At 46.5% G+C, this 19,397-nt stretch overlaps 1 protein-coding gene across 1 annotated transcript in view; it reads right to left on the reverse strand.

Annotated features, from left to right (window-relative positions):
- LOC115006177 (bromodomain-containing protein 4-like) overlaps nucleotides 1–19,397 on the reverse strand; it is a 54,197-nt gene that overhangs the window by 16,736 nt on the left and 18,064 nt on the right. Inside the window, 3 exon segments of the mRNA XM_029428269.1 lie at nucleotides 4,435–4,555; nucleotides 4,641–4,738; nucleotides 8,928–9,515. Of these exon segments, the coding sequence (XP_029284129.1) occupies nucleotides 4,435–4,555; nucleotides 4,641–4,738; nucleotides 8,928–9,515 (807 nt within the window).

The raw sequence follows: 19,397 nt of genomic DNA on the forward strand, positions 1-19,397 counted from the left end.
GACTGGGAGGGTTTTTTCTCTCTTTGAGACGGCCGCTGTTGGACCTCTGCTCCTGCAGGCAGTCAATGCAACGAGTCAAAAACATTCAAATGCTTTCTCATTATTTTGGCGGGTTAATCAGTAAAGCTTCTCACTCACGTGTTTCCTGGCGTGAGAAAGGTGACGGCTGTCCAATCCGGTCGGGAATGAGGATCTGAGGAGAATGCATTCAGGGAGGGGTAGACGGCTCTCATTGCAGGCAACCTGGAGGAGAACGACATCCCTCCATTTTAAAATGTGATAAATGTGAGCCTACAAGATGTAGCGCAGAGACAATGTGTGAAACAGCTATCACACAAACACGAGGTTCTGCTAAGATTCTAATTCACAGCATATATTTATATTCACATCTATAAATATATAATATAATATATATTATATATAATATATGATATATTATAATATAAATATATATATATATTATTATTATATATATGATTTATATATATTAACTATATAATAATATATATATATATATATTAATCTAAAATATATCCTCTCTTGGAACCTACACCGTATCGGGTGGAGACGGTTTTGTGTCCACTAGAACCTGAGAGATGGTTGTCTGAGCCTACGTGCTCCTGGTATGGTCTCCCAAGGCAAATGGTCTCAGGCGAGGGGCCAACTAAAGGTTCAAAAACGACTTCATGAAAAAAGGGAAAGGAAGGAGAGAGAGACCATGCCGAGGAAGTGAAGCCCGAGGCCCCCGTCTGGAGCCAGGCCCAGGGAGGTGCCCGACACAGCGCCTGGTGGCCGGATTGCCATGAGCCCCGGTCGGTGGCACAGCCCGAAGAAGCTACGTGGTGCTCCCATCCATCCATTGGGGCCCACCACTCATGGAAAAAACCGCTTGGGGTCGGGTGGCGCTGTCACAGGGTGTGCAGTTGATGGTGGCGGGACCTCGACGGACCAGAACCCTGGCAGCGAGGCGGCTACTGGGGACGCTGGAACGTCACCTCTCTGTGGGGGAAGGACCGAACTAGTGCGGGAGGTGGAGCGCTACCAGTTGGATCTGGTGGTGCTTACCTCCACGCACAGTCCCTTGGCTCTGGACCCGTCTCCTGGATAGGGATTTGGACTCCTATTCTTCTACCGAGTTGCCCAAGGTGTGAAGGCGTCCCGTGCCGGGAGTTGGGGATACTAACTAGCCCCAGCTGAGCGCCGCTACGTTGGATTTTTATCCGGGGTGGACGAGAGGGTCGCCCTCCCTACGCCTTCGGTTATGGGGGGGGAAAACTCTGACTGTGTTTTTGGCCTATGGCCCAAACCGCAGTTCTGAGTATCGGCCTTCTTGGAGACCCTGGATGGAGCCCTGCAGGGGCTCCAGTAAGGCGACTCCGAGTCCTTCTGGGAGACTTCAACGCACACGTGGGAAACGTATGGAGACACCTGGAGAGGCGGATTGGGAGGAAGGGCTCCCTGATTAAACCCGAACGGTTTGTTTGTTTTGGACTTCTGTGCTAGCCAGGGAATGCATACAAAAAACCATGTTCAACAAGAGGATGCTTCATAAGTGCACGTGTACAGAGAACCCTAGGCAAAGGTCAATGATCGATTTCGTATCGTATCATCTGATCTGAGGACCGCATGTTTTTGGCACTCGGGTGAGAGGAGGGGCGGGAGCTGTCGATGACTCTGACACACACACTGACACACACTCTGACACACACACTGACACACACTGACACACACTCTGACACACACTGACACACACACTGACACAAACTCTGACACACACTGACACACACTCTGACACACACTGACACACACACTGACACAAACTCTGACACACACTGACACACACACTGACACAAACTCTGACACACACTGACACAAACACTGACACAAACTCTGACACACACTGACACAAACACACTGACACACACACTGACACAAACACTGACACACACTCTGACACACACTCTGACACACACTCTGACACACACACTGACACACACACTGACACAAACTCTGACACACACTGACACAAACACTGACACACACTGACACACACTCTGACACACACTCTGACACACACTCTGACACACACTCTGACACACACACTGACACACACACTGACACAAACTCTGACACACACTGACACAAACACACTGACACACACACTGACACAAACACACTGACACACACACTGACACAAACACTGACACACACTCTGACACACACTCTGACACACACTCTGACACAAACTCTGACACACACTGACACAAACACTGACACACACTGACACACACTCTGACACACACTCTGACACACACACTGACACAAACTCTGACACACACTGACACAAACACACTGACACACACACTGACACAAACACTGACACACACACTGACACACACACTGACACAAACACACTGACACACACACTGACACAAACACTGACACACACTGACACACACTCTGACACACACTCTGACACACACACTGACACAAACTCTGACACACACTGACACAAACACACTGACACACACTGACACACACTCTGACACAAACACTGACACACAACTGACACACACTCTGACACACACACTGACACAACTCTGACAGACACACTGACACACACACTAACACACACTGACACACACTCTGACACACACTGACACACACACTGACACAAACACTGACACAAACACCTGACACACACTGACACACACTCTGACACACACTCTGACACACACACTGACACAAACACTGACACACCACTGACACACATTCTGACACACACTCTGACACAACACTGACACACACACTGACACAAACTCTGACACACACTGACACAAACACTGACACACACTGACACACACTCTGACACACACTCTGACACACACTCTGACACACACTCTGACACACACACTGACACACACACTGACACAAAACTCTGACACACACTGACACAAACACTGACACACACTGACACACACTCTGACACACACTCTGACACACACACTGACACAAACTCTGACACACACACTGACACACACTGACACACACTCTGACACACACTGACACACACACTGACACAAACTCTGACACACACTGACACACACTCTGACACACACTGACACACACACTGACACAAACTCTGACACACACTGACAGACACACTGACACAAACTCTGACACACACACTGACACAAACTCTGACACACACTGACACAAACACTGACACACACTGACACAAACACTGACACACACTGACACAAACACTGACACATACTGACACACACACTGACACACACTCTGACACACCTGAGTCTTCTTCGGAGCGATGGGAGTTTGGGCTCTTGCTTGATTTTGATGTCTTGCTGGGAGCAGGGCGGAGCTGGGGATTCTGGGAGACGAGGAGCGTCCACTGGTTTCAGGTCTGATCCTGAGGGAGACATACAGTAAGCAGTTCTAACTTATCAGAAGTGTAGAACGCCTTTGTGACAGACTTCAGAGTCGTTTTAAACGTTGTGTCAGATCCGTCTGTAGTTTTCTGCAGAAAAGCAAAATCTTAAATCACTTCTGACTTTGACTAATATATAGATATATATATATATATATATCTATAGATATATAGATATATATCTATATATATCTATATATATATATCTATATATCTATATATATAGATATCTATATATAGATATCTATATAGATATATATATATATATATCTATATATCTATATATATATATATAGATATCTATATATAGATATCTATATAGATATATAGATATATATCTATATATCTATAATTCTATATATCTATATATATATATATATAGATATCTATATATAGATATCTATATAGATATATATATATAGATATATATATCTATATATCTATATATAGATATCTATATAGATATATATATATATATATATATATATATCTATATATCTATATATATATCGATATATATATCTATATATATATCTAGATATATATATATCTAGATATATATCTAGATATATATATATCTATATATATCTAGATATATATATATATATATATATATATATATATATATATATATCTATATATATCTAGATATATATATATCTAGATATATATATATCTAGATATATATATATATCTATATATCTATATATATATATATATATATATATATATATATCTAGATATATATCTAGATATATATATATATCTATATATCTATATATATATCGATATATATATCTATATATATATCTAGATATATATCTAGATATATATATATCTATATATATATCTAGATATATATCTAGATATATATATATCTAGATATATATCTAGATATATATATATATCTAGATATATATCTAGACATATATAGAGATATATATCTAGACATATATATATATATATATATACACTCTTGCACTCACTGTGTTTGCTGTCGTGTTTGTGTGAGTCCTGACGCAGGGCGGGGCTGAAGGGCGGGGGGGGCAGCACCGGAGACTGGGAGGGTTTCTCTTCTTTGAGCGGCAGCTGGTTGGACCTCTGCTCCTGCAGGACAGTCACATGCAAAGAGTCAAAAACATTCAAATGTCTTTCATCATTATTTGGCGGGTTCAGTAAACTTCTCACTCACGTGTTTCCTGGCGTGAGAAGGTGACGGCTGTCCCATCGCGTGGAACTGAGGCATCTGAGGAGAATGCATCAGGGGAGACGGGCTCTCATGCAGGCAACCTGGAGGAGAACAGACATCCCTCCATTTAAAATGTGACTAAATGTGCCTACAAGATGTAGACGCAGAGACAATGTGTGAAACAGCTATCACACAAACATCGAGGTTCTGCTAAGATTCTAATTCACAGCATATATTTATATACAGTCTATAAATATATAATATATATATATTATATATAATATATATATATTATATATAATATATATATATATTATATATTATATATATTATTTATAATATATAATATATAATATATATATATATATATATAATATAAATATATCCTCTCTGGGAACCATCACCTTATCGTGGTGGAGAGGTTTGTGTGTCCCTATGAACCTGAGAGCTGTGTTGTCTGGAGCCTAGTGCTCCTGGTAGGGTCTCCCAAGGCAAATTGGTCTCAGGCGAGGGGCCAGACTAAGAATGGTTCAAAAACGACTTCATGAAAGAAAGGGAAAGGAAAGGAGAGACCCTGCCCGGAGGAAGCCCGGGGCCCCCGTCTGGAGCCAGGCCCAGAGGGAGGGCCCGACAACGAGCGCCTGGTGGCCGGATTTGCCATGGAGCCCGGTCGGGCACAGCCCGAAGAAGCTACGTGGTGCCTCCCATCCATCCATCCTGTGGGCCCACCACTCATGGGAAAAACCGCTGGGGTCGGGTGCGCTGTCACACGGGTGGCAGTGATGGTCAGGGACCTCGACGGACCAGACCCTGGCAGCAGAGGCTGGCTCTGGGGACGTGGAACGTCACCTCTCTGTGGGGGAAGGAGCCGGAACTAGTGCGGGAGGTGGAGCGCTACCAGTTGGATCTGGTGGGGCTTACCTCCACGCACAGTCTTGGCTCTGGAACCGTACTCCTGGATAGGGGTTGGACTCTATTCTTCTCCGGAGTTGCCCAAGGTGTAAGGCGTCGGGCCGGGATGGGGATACTCACTAGCCCCAGGCTGAGCGCCGCTACGTTGGAGTTTATCCCGGTGGACGAGAGGGTCGCCTCCCTACGCCTTCGGGTTATGGGGGGGAAAACTCTGACTGTTTTTTGTGCCTATGCCCCAAACCGCAGTTCTGAGTATTCGGCCTTCTTGGAGACCCTGAATGGAGCCCTGCAGGGGGCTCCAGTAAGGGACTCCGTAGTCTTGCTGGGAGACTTCAACGCACACGTGGGAAACGATGGAGACACCTGGAGAGGCGTGATTGGGAGGAAGGGCCTCCCTGATCTAAACCCGAACGGTTGTTTGTTGTTGGACTTCTGTGCTAGCCATGGAATGGCCATAACAAACACCATGTTCGAACATAAGGATGCTCATAAGTGCACGTGGTACCAGAGCACCCTAGGCCAAAGGTCAATGATCGATTTCGTAATCGTATCATCTGATCTGAGGCCGCATGTTTTGGACACTCGGGTGAAGAGAGGGGCGGAGCTGTCGACTGATCACCATCTGGTGGTGAGTTGGATCAAGGGGTGGGGGAAGACTCTGGACAGACCTGGTAAACCCAAACGGGTAGTGCGGGTGAACTGGGAACGTCTGGAGGAAGCCCCTGTCCTGGGGATCTTTAACTCACACCTCCGGCGGAGCTTTTCAGCTATCCCTGTGGAGGTTGGGGGCATTGAACCTGAGTGGGCGATGTTCAAAACCTCTATTGCTGAAGCTGCGGTGATGAGCTGTGGTCTCAAGGTCTTAGGTGCCTCAAGGGGCGGTAACCCTCGAACACCGTGGTGGACCCCGGTGGTCAGGGAAGCCGTCCGACTGAAGAAGGAGTCCTTCCGGGTTATGTTATCCGGGAGGACTCCGGAAACAGTTGCAGGGTATTGAAGGACTAGAAGGGCGGCAGCTTCTGCCGTGTCAGAAGCAAAGCAGCGGGTGTGGGAGAAGTTCGGAGAAGCTTTGGAGAAGGACTTTCGGTCGGCACCAAGCTGCTTCTGGAAAACCATCCGGCACCTCAGGAGGGGGAAGCGAGGAACCATCCAAGCTGTGTACAGCAAGGGTGGGACCCTGCTGACTTCAACTGAGAAGGCCACTGGAAGGAGCACTTTGAGGAACTCCTGAATCCGACTAACACGCCCTCTATGGTTGAGGCAGAGCTGGAAGCTGATGGGGGATCATCGTCAATTTCCCTGATGGAAGTCACTGAGGTAGTCAAACAACTCCACAGTGGCAAAGCCGCAGGGGTTGATGAGATCCGTCCAGAAATGCTGAAGGCTTTGGGTGTTGAGGGGCTGTCTTGGTTGACACGCCTCGTCAACATTGCGTGGAAGTCTGGGACAGTGCCTAGGGGTTGGCAGACCGGGGTGGTGGTTCCCCTATTTAAAAAGGGGGACCAGAGAGTGTGTGCCAACTACAGGGGTATCACACTTCTCAGCCTCCCTGGTAAAGTCTACTCCAAGGTACTGGAAAGGAGGGTTCGGCCGGTAGTCGAACCTCTGATTGAAGAGGAACAATGCGGATTCCGTCCTGGTCGTGGAACAACAGACCAACTCTTTACTCTTGCAAGGATCCTGGAGGGGGCCTGGGAGTATGCCCATCCGGTCTACATGTGTTTTGTGGATCTGGAGAAGGCGTATGACCGGGTCCCCCGGGTGATACTGTGGGAGGTGCTGCGGGAGTATGGGGTGAGGGGGTCACTTTTGAGGGCCATCCAATCTCTGTACGCCCAAAGCGAGAGTTGTGTCCGGATACTCGGCAGTAAGTCGGACTCGTTTCCCGTGAATGTTGGCCTCCGACAGGGTTGCGCTTTATCACCAATCCTGTTGCAGCGGTTGGGATGAGGATCAGCACCTCCAAATCTGAGGCCATGGCTCTCAGCAGGAAACCGGTGGATTGCCTACTCCGGGTAGGGAATGAGCCATTACCCCAAGTGAAGGAGTTCAAGTACCTCGGGGTCTTGTTCGCGAGTGAGGGGACAATGGAGCGAGAGATTGGCCAGAGAATCGGAGCAGCGGGGGCGGTATTACAGTCACTTTACCGCACCGTTGTGACGAAAAGAGAGCTGAGCCAGAAGGCGAAGCTCTCAATTTACCGGTCGATCTTCGTTCCTACCCTCACCTATCGTCATGAAGGCTGGGTCATGACCAAAAGAACGAGATCACGGGTACAAGCGGCCGAAATAGGTTTCCTCAGACGGGTGGCGTCTCCCTTAGAGATAGGGTGAGAAGCTCAGCCATCCGTGAGAGACTCGGAGTAGAGCCGCTGCTCCTTTACGTTGAAAGGAGCCAGTTGAGGTGGTTCGGGCATCTAGTAAGGATGCCACCTGGGCGCCTCTCTAGGGAGGTGTTCCAGGCACGTCCAGCTGGGAGGAGACCCCGGGGAAGACCCAGGACTCGGTGGAGAGATTATATCTCCTCACTGGCCTGGGAACGCCTCAGGATCCCCCAGTCGGAGCTGGAGGATGTGGCCCGGAGAAGGGAAGATTGGGGTTCCTTACTGGAGGCTGCTGCCCCTACGACCGATCCCGGATAAGCGGTAGACGATGGATGGATGGATGGGCTATAATATTATACAGAAGAGAGATATAGAGAAGAGAAGAGATTAGAGAGAAGAGAGAGAGAGGAGAGAGAAGAGAGGAGTATAGAGAATAGAGAGAGAAGAAGAGGATATAGTTAGGATAAGAGTAGATAAGTAGAAAGGATAGATAGGAGATATGAAATATATAATATTATATGTATGAGAAGAGTATATATAGTATATATTAAATATTAGTTAGAATAGTATATTAATATATTTAGACTAGTATATAGTTAGTATGAAATATAGATTAGGTATAGTATATATAATATATAGTATATATAATATATGGATAATATATAGATATATAGAATAATTTATATATATATATATATATATATATATATATAATATTATTATATAGTAATATATATAATATATATAAGATAATATATATATATATATATATATATATATCTATATATATAATATATATATATATATAATATATTATATATATTATATATAATTACATAATATATAATATATATTATATATAATATATAATATCTATATATATTATATAATTATATACAGTATATAAATATATATAGAATTATATACAGTTTATAAATATACATATATATTTATATACTGTATATAATTATATATATATTTATATACAGTATATAATCATATATATTTATATATAGTATATATATTTACAGTGTATAAAGTACGTGACGTGTTACCTGAGAAAGGCTCAGCTTTGCTGCGCGGCGACGGCTGCTTCTGCTGTAGATGTTGCTGCATCTGTTGCACCTTCTGCTGCAGGGCGACCCCCTTCTGCTGCTGGGATGTCGGCATATGTGTCTGAGGGATCGCCGGGCGCATGTGCGCGTGGCCCGAGATGTGTCTCTGTGTCAGGGCGGGAGGGGGTGTCGTCACAGCCTGCCCGCGCATAAGCTGAGAGGCGCCCTGCGCAGGCGAGGGCGTTTGTAGCGGCTGCGCGGCGGGTCGAGCCTGCAGCGACTGCAGGAAGGTGTGGACTTGACTGAGGGGGGGTGTTTGAGCGTTGGTGGGCGTCGGCTCATCGTCGTCCTCCAGCAGGGCTTGGGGAGGTTGTGAAGAGAGGGTTCCCAGGATGCCGTGCGACGGGGGCGAAGGGACGCGGGGGCGAGGGACGGGCTGGGGGAGCGGGAGCGACGGCTGAAGCTGCGGCGAGGAGGATGAAGGCAGGGAGGGCAGCGTGGACGGGGGAGGCTGGGGGGGTTTTGGAGGAAGTGGCGCTGCTCGGTTGCTCGGGCGTGATGGCTGCTGGGGCAGAGCGTTGTGGATGGCTGCAAACACAGAAGAAAACATGAAGTTCATCCTTTGGAGACAAATCTGTGATCGTCACATGTCACATGTTCGTCTGACGCTGCAGCTTCACATGAGAAGTCTTTAGTGGACGTCACATGTTACATGTTAGTCTGACGCTGCAGCTTCACATGAGAAGTCTTTAGTGGACGTTACATGTCACATGTTCGTCTGACGCTGCAGCTTCACATGAGACGTCTTTAGTGGACGTCACATGTTACATGTTAGCCTGACGCTGCAGCTTCACATCAGAAGTCTTTAGTGGACGTCACATGTTACATGTTAGTCTGACGCTGCAGCTTCACATGAGAAGTCTTTAGTGGACGTTACATGTCACATGTTCGTCTGACGCTGCAGCTTCACATGAGAAGTCTAAGGTGGACGTCACATGTCACATGTTAGCCTGACGCTGCAGCTTTACATGAGACGTCTTTAGTGGACGTCACATGTCACATGTTCGTCTGACGCTGCAGCTTCACATCAGAAGTCTTTAGTGGACGTCACATGTCACATGTTAGCCTGACGCTGCAGCTTTACATGAGAAGTCTTTAGTGGACGTCACATGTTACATGTTAGTCTGACGCTGCAGCTTCACATCAGAAGTCTTTAGTGGACGTCACATGTTACATGTTAGTCTGACGCTGCAGCTTCACATCAGAAGTCTTTAGTGGACGTCACATGTTACATGTTAGCCTGACGCTGCAGCTTTACATGAGAAGTCTTTAGTGGACGTCACATGTTACATGTTAGTCTGACGCTGCAGCTTTACATGAGAAGTCTTTAGTGGACGTCACATGTTACATGTTAGTCTGACGCTGCAGCTTCACATCAGAAGTCTTTAGTGGACGTCACATGTTAGTCTGACGCTGCAGCTTTACATGAGAAGTCTTTAGTGGACGTTACATGTTACATGTTAGTCTGACGCTGCAGTTTCACATCAGAAGTCTTTAGTGGACGTCACATGTCACATGTTAGTCTGACGCTGCAGCTTCACATCAGAAGTCTTTAGTGGACGTCACATGTCACATGTTAGTCTGACGCTGCAGCTTCACATCAGAAGTCTTTAGTGGACGTCACATGTCACATGTTAGCCTGACGCTGCAGCTTCACATGAGAAGTCTAAGGTGGACGTCACATGTTACATGTTAGTCTGATGCTGCAGCTTCACATGAGAAGTCTAAGGTGCACGTCACATGTTACATGTTAGCCTGACGCTGCAGCTTTACATGAGACGTCTTTAGTGGACGTCACATGTCACATGTTAGCCTGACGCTGCAGCTTCACATGAGAAGTCTTTAGTGGACGTCACATGTCACATGTTAGTCTGACGCTGCAGCTTTACATGAGACGTCTTTAGTGGACGTCACATGGTACATGTTAGTCTGACGCTGCAGCTTCACATGAGACGTCTTTAGTGGACGTCACATGTTACATGTTAGCCTGATGCTGCAGCTTCACATGAGACGTCTTTAGTGGACGTCACATGTTACATGTTAGCCTGACGCTGCAGTTTCACATGAGACGTCTTTAGTGGACGTCACATGTTACATGTTAGCCTGACGCTGCAGCTTCACATGAGAAGTCTTTAGTGGACGTTACATGTCACATGTTCGTCTGACGCTGCAGCTTCACATGAGACGTCTTTAGTGGACGTCACATGTTACATGTTAGCCTGACGCTGCAGCTTCACATCAGAAGTCTTTAGTGGACGTCACATGTTACATGTTAGCCTGACGCTGCAGCTTCACATGAGAAGTCTTTAGTGGACGTTACATGTCACATGTTCGTCTGACGCTGCAGCTTCACATGAGAAGTCTAAGGTGGACGTCACATGTCACATGTTAGCCTGACGCTGCAGCTTTACATGAGACGTCTTTAGTGGACGTCACATGTCACATGTTCGTCTGACGCTGCAGCTTCACATCAGAAGTCTTTAGTGGACGTCACATGTCACATGTTAGCCTGACGCTGCAGCTTTACATGAGAAGTCTTTAGTGGACGTCACATGTCACATGTTAGTCTGACGCTGCAGCTTTACATGAGACGTCTTTAGTGGACGTCACATGTTACATGTTAGCCTGACGCTGCAGCTTCACATCAGAAGTCTTTAGTGGACGTCACATGTTACATGTTAGCCTGACGCTGCAGCTTCACATCAGAAGTCTTTAGTGGACGTCACATGTCACATGTTAGTCTGACGCTGCAGCTTCACATGAGACGTCTTTAGTGGACGTCACATGTCACATGTTCGTCTGACGCTGCAGCTTCACATGAGAAGTCTAAGGTGGACGTCACATGTCACATGTTAGTCTGACGCTGCAGCTTCACATCAGAAGTCTTTAGTGGACGTCACATGTCACATGTTAGTCTGACGCTGCAGCTTCACATCAGAAGTCTTTAGTGGACGTCACATGTTACATGTTAGCCTGACGCTGCAGCTTCACATCAGAAGTCTTTAGTGGACGTCACATGTCACATGTTAGCCTGACGCTGCAGCTTTACATGAGACGTCTTTAGTGGACGTCACATGTCACATGTTAGTCTGACGCTGCAGCTTTACATGAGACGTCTTTAGTGGACGTCACATGTCACATGTTAGTCTGACGCTGCAGCTTCACATGAGACGTCTTTAGTGGACGTCACATGTCACATGTTAGTCTGACGCTGCAGCTTCACATCAGAAGTCTTTAGTGGACGTCACATGTTACATGTTAGCCTGACGCTGCAGCTTCACATGAGAAGTCTTTAGTGGACGTTACATGTCACATGTTCGTCTGACGCTGCAGCTTCACATGAGAAGTCTAAGGTGGACGTCACATGTCACATGTTAGCCTGACGCTGCAGCTTTACATGAGACGTCTTTAGTGGACGTCACATGTCACATGTTCGTCTGACGCTGCAGCTTCACATCAGAAGTCTTTAGTGGACGTCACATGTCACATGTTAGCCTGACGCTGCAGCTTTACATGAGAAGTCTTTAGTGGACGTCACATGTTACATGTTAGCCTGACGCTGCAGCTTCACATCAGAAGTCTTTAGTGGACGTCACATGTTACATGTTAGTCTGACGCTGCAGCTTCACATCAGAAGTCTTTAGTGGACGTCACATGTTACATGTTAGCCTGACGCTGCAGCTTTACATGAGAAGTCTTTAGTGGACGTCACATGTTACATGTTAGTCTGACGCTGCAGCTTTACATGAGAAGTCTTTAGTGGACGTCACATGTTACATGTTAGTCTGACGCTGCAGCTTCACATCAGAAGTCTTTAGTGGACGTCACATGTCACATGTTAGTCTGACGCTGCAGCTTCACATCAGAAGTCTTTAGTGGACGTCACATGTCACATGTTAGTCTGACGCTGCAGCTTCACATCAGAAGTCTTTAGTGGACGTCACATGTCACATGTTAGCCTGACGCTGCAGCTTCACATGAGAAGTCTAAGGTGGACGTCACATGTTACATGTTAGTCTGATGCTGCAGCTTCACATGAGAAGTCTTTAGTGGACGTCACATGTCACATGTTAGTCTGACGCTGCAGCTTTACATGAGACGTCTTTAGTGGACGTCACATGGTACATGTTAGTCTGACGCTGCAGCTTCACATGAGACGTCTTTAGTGGACGTCACATGTTACATGTTAGTCTGACGCTGCAGTTTCACATGAGACGTCTTTAGTGGACGTCACATGTTACATGTTAGTCTGACGCTGCAGCTTCACATGAGAAGTCTTTAGTGGACGTTACATGTCACATGTTCGTCTGACGCTGCAGCTTCACATGAGACGTCTTTAGTGGACGTCACATGTTACATGTTAGCCTGACGCTGCAGCTTCACATCAGAAGTCTTTAGTGGACGTCACATGTTACATGTTAGCCTGACGCTGCAGCTTCACATGAGAAGTCTTTAGTGGACGTTACATGTCACATGTTCGTCTGACGCTGCAGCTTCACATGAGAAGTCTAAGGTGGACGTCACATGTCACATGTTAGCCTGACGCTGCAGCTTCACATGAGAAGTCTTTAGTGGACGTTACATGTCACATGTTCGTCTGACGCTGCAGCTTCACATGAGAAGTCTAAGGTGGACGTCACATGTTACATGTTAGCCTGACGCTGCAGCTTTACATGAGACGTCTTTAGTGGACGTCACATGTCACATGTTCGTCTGACGCTGCAGCTTCACATCAGAAGTCTTTAGTGGACGTCACATGTCACATGTTAGTCTGACGCTGCAGCTTTACATGAGACGTCTTTAGTGGACGTCACATGGTACATGTTAGTCTGACGCTGCAGCTTCACATGAGACGTCTTTAGTGGACGTCACATGTTACATGTTAGTCTGACGCTGCAGTTTCACATGAGACGTCTTTAGTGGACGTCACATGTTACATGTTAGTCTGACGCTGCAGCTTCACATGAGAAGTCTTTAGTGGACGTTACATGTCACATGTTCGTCTGACGCTGCAGCTTCACATGAGACGTCTTTAGTGGACGTCACATGTTACATGTTAGCCTGACGCTGCAGCTTCACATCAGAAGTCTTTAGTGGACGTCACATGTTACATGTTAGCCTGACGCTGCAGCTTCACATGAGAAGTCTTTAGTGGACGTTACATGTCACATGTTCGTCTGACGCTGCAGCTTCACATGAGAAGTCTAAGGTGGACGTCACATGTCACATGTTAGCCTGACGCTGCAGCTTCACATGAGAAGTCTTTAGTGGACGTTACATGTCACATGTTCGTCTGACGCTGCAGCTTCACATGAGAAGTCTAAGGTGGACGTCACATGTTACATGTTAGCCTGACGCTGCAGCTTTACATGAGACGTCTTTAGTGGACGTCACATGTCACATGTTCGTCTGACGCTGCAGCTTCACATCAGAAGTCTTTAGTGGACGTCACATGTCACATGTTAGCCTGACGCTGCAGCTTTACATGAGAAGTCTTTAGTGGACGTCACATGTCACATGTTAGTCTGACGCTGCAGCTTTACATGAGAAGTCTTTAGTGGACGTCACATGTTACATGTTAGTCTGACGCTGCAGCTTCACATCAGAAGTCTTTAGTGGACGTCACATGTTACATGTTAGCCTGACGCTGCAGCTTCACATCAGAAGTCTTTAGTGGACGTCACATGTCACATGTTAGTCTGACGCTGCAGCTTCACATGAGACGTCTTTAGTGGACGTCACATGTCACATGTTCGTCTGACGCTGCAGCTTCACATCAGAAGTCTTTAGTGGACGTCACATGTCACATGTTAGCCTGACGCTGCAGCTTCACATGAGACGTCTTTAGTGGACGTCACATGTCACATGTTCGTCTGACGCTGCAGCTTCACATGAGACGTCTTTAGTGGACGTCACATGTCACATGTTAGTCTGACGCTGCAGCTTCACATGAGACGTCTTTAGTGGACGTCACATGTTACATGTTAGCCTGACGCTGCAGCTTCACATCAGAAGTCTTTAGTGGACGTCACATGTCACATGTTAGTCTGACGCTGCAGCTTCACATGAGACGTCTTTAGTGGACGTCACATGTCACATGTTCGTCTGACGCTGCAGCTTCACATGAGAAGTCTAAGGTGGACGTCACATGTCACATGTTAGTCTGACGCTGCAGCTTCACATCAGAAGTCTTTAGTGGACGTCACATGTCACATGTTAGTCTGACGCTGCAGCTTCACATCAGAAGTCTTTAGTGGACGTCACATGTTACATGTTAGCCTGACGCTGCAGCTTCACATCAGAAGTCTTTAGTGGACGTCACATGTCACATGTTAGCCTGACGCTGCAGCTTTACATGAGACGTCTTTAGTGGACGTCACATGTCACATGTTAGTCTGACGCTGCAGCTTTACATGAGACGTCTTTAGTGGACGTCACATGTCACATGTTAGTCTGACGCTGCAGCTTCACATGAGACGTCTTTAGTGGACGTCACATGTCACATGTTAGTCTGACGCTGCAGCTTTACATGAGACGTCTTTAGTGGACGTCACATGGTACATGTTAGTCTGACGCTGCAGCTTCACATGAGACGTCTTTAGTGGACGTCACATGTCACATGTCAGTCTGACGCTGCAGCTTCACATGAGACGTCTTTAGTGGACGTCACATGTCACATGTTAGTCTGACGCTGCAGCTTCACATCAGAAGTCTTTAGTGGACGTCACATGTCACATGTTAGTCTGACGCTGCAGCTTCACATCAGAAGTCTTTAGTGGACGTCACATGTCACATGTTAGTCTGACGCTGCAGCTTCACATGAGAAGTCTAAGGTGGACGTCACATGTTACAAGTTAGTCTGATGCTGCAGCTTCACATGAGAAGTCTAAGGTGGACGTCACATGTTACATGTTAGCCTGACGCTGCAGCTTTACATGAGACGTCTTTAGTGGACGTCACATGTCACATGTTAGTCTGACGCTGCAGCTTTACATGAGAAGTCTTTAGTGGACGTCACATGTCACATGTTAGTCTGACGCTGCAGCTTTACATGAGACGTCTTTAGTGGACGTCACATGTTACATGTTAGCCTGACGCTGCAGCTTTACATGAGACGTCTTTAGTGGACGTCACATGTTACATGTTAGCCTGACGCTGCAGCTTCACATGAGACGTCTTTAGTGGACGTCACATGTTACATGTTAGCCTGACGCTGCAGCTTTACATGAGAAGTCTTTAGTGGACGTCACATGTCACATGTTAGTCTGACGCTGCAGCTTTACATGAGACGTCTTTAGTGGACGTCACATGGTACATGTTAGCCTGACGCTGCAGCTTTACATGAGAAGTCTTTAGTGGACGTCACATGTCACATGTTAGCCTGACGCTGCAGCTTTACATGAGAAGTCTTTAGTGGACGTCACATGTCACATGTTAGTCTGACGCTGCAGCTTCACATGAGACGTCTTTAGTGGACATCACATGTTACATGTTAGTCTGACGCTGCAGCTTCACATGAGAAGTCTAAGGTGGACGTCACATGTCACATGTTAGTCTGACGCTGCAGCTTCACATCAGAAGTCTTTAGTGGACGTCACATGTCACATGTTAGTCTGACGCTGCAGCTTCACATCAGAAGTCTTTAGTGGACGTCACATGTTACATGTTAGCCTGACGCTGCAGCTTCACATCAGAAGTCTTTAGTGGACGTCACATGTCACATGTTAGCCTGACGCTGCAGCTTTACATGAGACGTCTTTAGTGGACGTCACATGTCACATGTTAGTCTGACGCTGCAGCTTTACATGAGACGTCTTTAGTGGACGTCACATGTCACATGTTAGTCTGACGCTGCAGCTTTACATGAGAAGTCTTTAGTGGACGTCACATGTTACATGTTAGCCTGACGCTGCAGCTTCACATGAGAAGTCTTTAGTGGACGTCACATGTCACATGTTAGTCTGATGCTGCAGCTTTACATGAGACGTCTTTAGTGGACGTCACATGGTACATGTTAGTCTGACGCTGCAGCTTCACATGAGACGTCTTTAGTGGACGTCACATGTCACATGTCAGTCTGACGCTGCAGCTTCACATGAGACGTCTTTAGTGGACGTCACATGTCACATGTTAGTCTGACGCTGCAGCTTCACATCAGAAGTCTTTAGTGGACGTCACATGTCACATGTTAGTCTGACGCTGCAGCTTCACATCAGAAGTCTTTAGTGGACGTCACATGTCACATGTTAGTCTGACGCTGCAGCTTCACATGAGAAGTCTTTAGTGGACGTCACATGTTACAAGTTAGTCTGATGCTGCAGCTTCACATGAGAAGTCTAAGGTGGACGTCACATGTTACATGTTAGCCTGACGCTGCAGCTTTACATGAGACGTCTTTAGTGGACGTCACATGTCACATGTTAGTCTGACGCTGCAGCTTTACATGAGAAGTCTTTAGTGGACGTCACATGTCACATGTTAGTCTGACGCTGCAGCTTTACATGAGACGTCTTTAGTGGACGTCACATGTTACATGTTAGCCTGACGCTGCAGCTTTACATGAGACGTCTTTAGTGGACGTCACATGTTACATGTTAGCCTGACGCTGCAGCTTCACATGAGACGTCTTTAGTGGACGTCACATGTTACATGTTAGCCTGACGCTGCAGCTTTACATGAGAAGTCTTTAGTGGACGTCACATGTCACATGTTAGTCTGACGCTGCAGCTTCACATGAGACGTCTTTAGTGGACGTCACATGTCACATGTTAGTCTGACGCTGCAGCTTTACATGAGACGTCTTTAGTGGACGTCACATGGTACATGTTAGTCTGACGCTGCAGCTTCACATGAGACGTCTTTAGTGGACGTCACATGTTACATGTTAGTCTGACGCTGCAGCTTCACATGAGACGTCTTTAGTGGACGTCACATGTTACATGTTAGTCTGACGCTGCAGCTTCACATGAGACGTCTTTAGTGGACGTCACATGTTACATGTTAGTCTGACGCTGCAGCTTTACATGAGAAGTCTTTAGTGGACGTCACATGTTACATGTTAGTCTGACGCTGCAGCTTTACATGAGACGTCTTTAGTGGACGTCACATGGTACATGTTAGTCTGACGCTGCAGCTTCACATGAGACGTCTTTAGTGGACGTCACATGTCACATGTTAGTCTGACGCTGCAGCTTTACATGAGAAGTCTTTAGTGGACGTCACATGTCACATGTTAGTCTGACGCTGCAGCTTTACATGAGAAGTCTTTAGTGGACGTCACATGTTACATGTTAGTCTGACGCTGCAGCTTCACATCAGAAGTCTTTAGTGGACGTCACATGTTAGTCTGACGCTGCAGCTTCACATGAGACGTCTTTAGTGGACGTCACATGTTACATGTTAGCCTGACGCTGCAGTTTCACATGAGACGTCTTTAGTGGACGTCACATGTTACATGTTAGCCTGACGCTGCAGCTTTACATGAGAAGTCTTTAGTGGACGTCACATGTCACATGTTAGTCTGACGCTGCAGCTTTACATGAGACGTCTTTAGTGGACGTCACATGTTACATGTTAGCCTGACGCTGCAGCTTCACATCAGAAGTCTTTAGTGGACGTCACATGTTACATGTTAGCCTGACGCTGCAGCTTCACATCAGAAGTCTTTAGTGGACGTCACATGTCACATGTTCGTCTGACGCTGCAGCTTCACATGAGAAGTCTAAGGTGGACGTCACATGTCACATGTTAGTCTGACGCTGCAGCTTCACATCAGAAGTCTTTAGTGGACGTCACATGTCACATGTTAGTCTGACGCTGCAGCTTCACATCAGAAGTCTTTAGTGGACGTCACATGTTACATGTTAGCCTGACGCTGCAGCTTCACATCAGAAGTCTTTAGTGGACGTCACATGTCACATGTTAGCCTGACGCTGCAGCTTCACATGAGAAGTCTAAGGTGGACGTCACACGTCACATGTTAGCCTGACGCTGCAGCTTTACATGAGACGTCTTTAGTGGACGTCACATGTCACATGTTAGTCTGACGCTGCAGCTTTACATGAGACGTCTTTAGTGGACGTCACATGTCACATGTTAGTCTGACGCTGCAGCTTTACATGAGACGTCTTTAGTGGACGTCACATGTCACATGTTCGTCTGACGCTGCAGCTTCACATGAGAAGTCTTTAGTGGACGTCACATGTCACATGTTAGTCTGACGCTGCAGCTTTACATGAGACGTCTTTAGTGGACGTCACATGTCACATGTTAGCCTGACGCTGCAGCTTCACATGAGAAGTCTAAGGTGGACGTCACATGTCACATGTTAGTCTGACGCTGCAGCTTCACATGAGAAGTCTTTAGTGGACGTCACATGTCACATGTTAGCCTGACGCTGCAGCTTCACAT

This window comes from Cottoperca gobio, unplaced genomic scaffold (genome assembly GCF_900634415.1).
Source record: "Cottoperca gobio unplaced genomic scaffold, fCotGob3.1 fCotGob3_64arrow_ctg1, whole genome shotgun sequence".
NCBI lineage: Eukaryota > Metazoa > Chordata > Actinopteri > Perciformes > Bovichtidae > Cottoperca > Cottoperca gobio.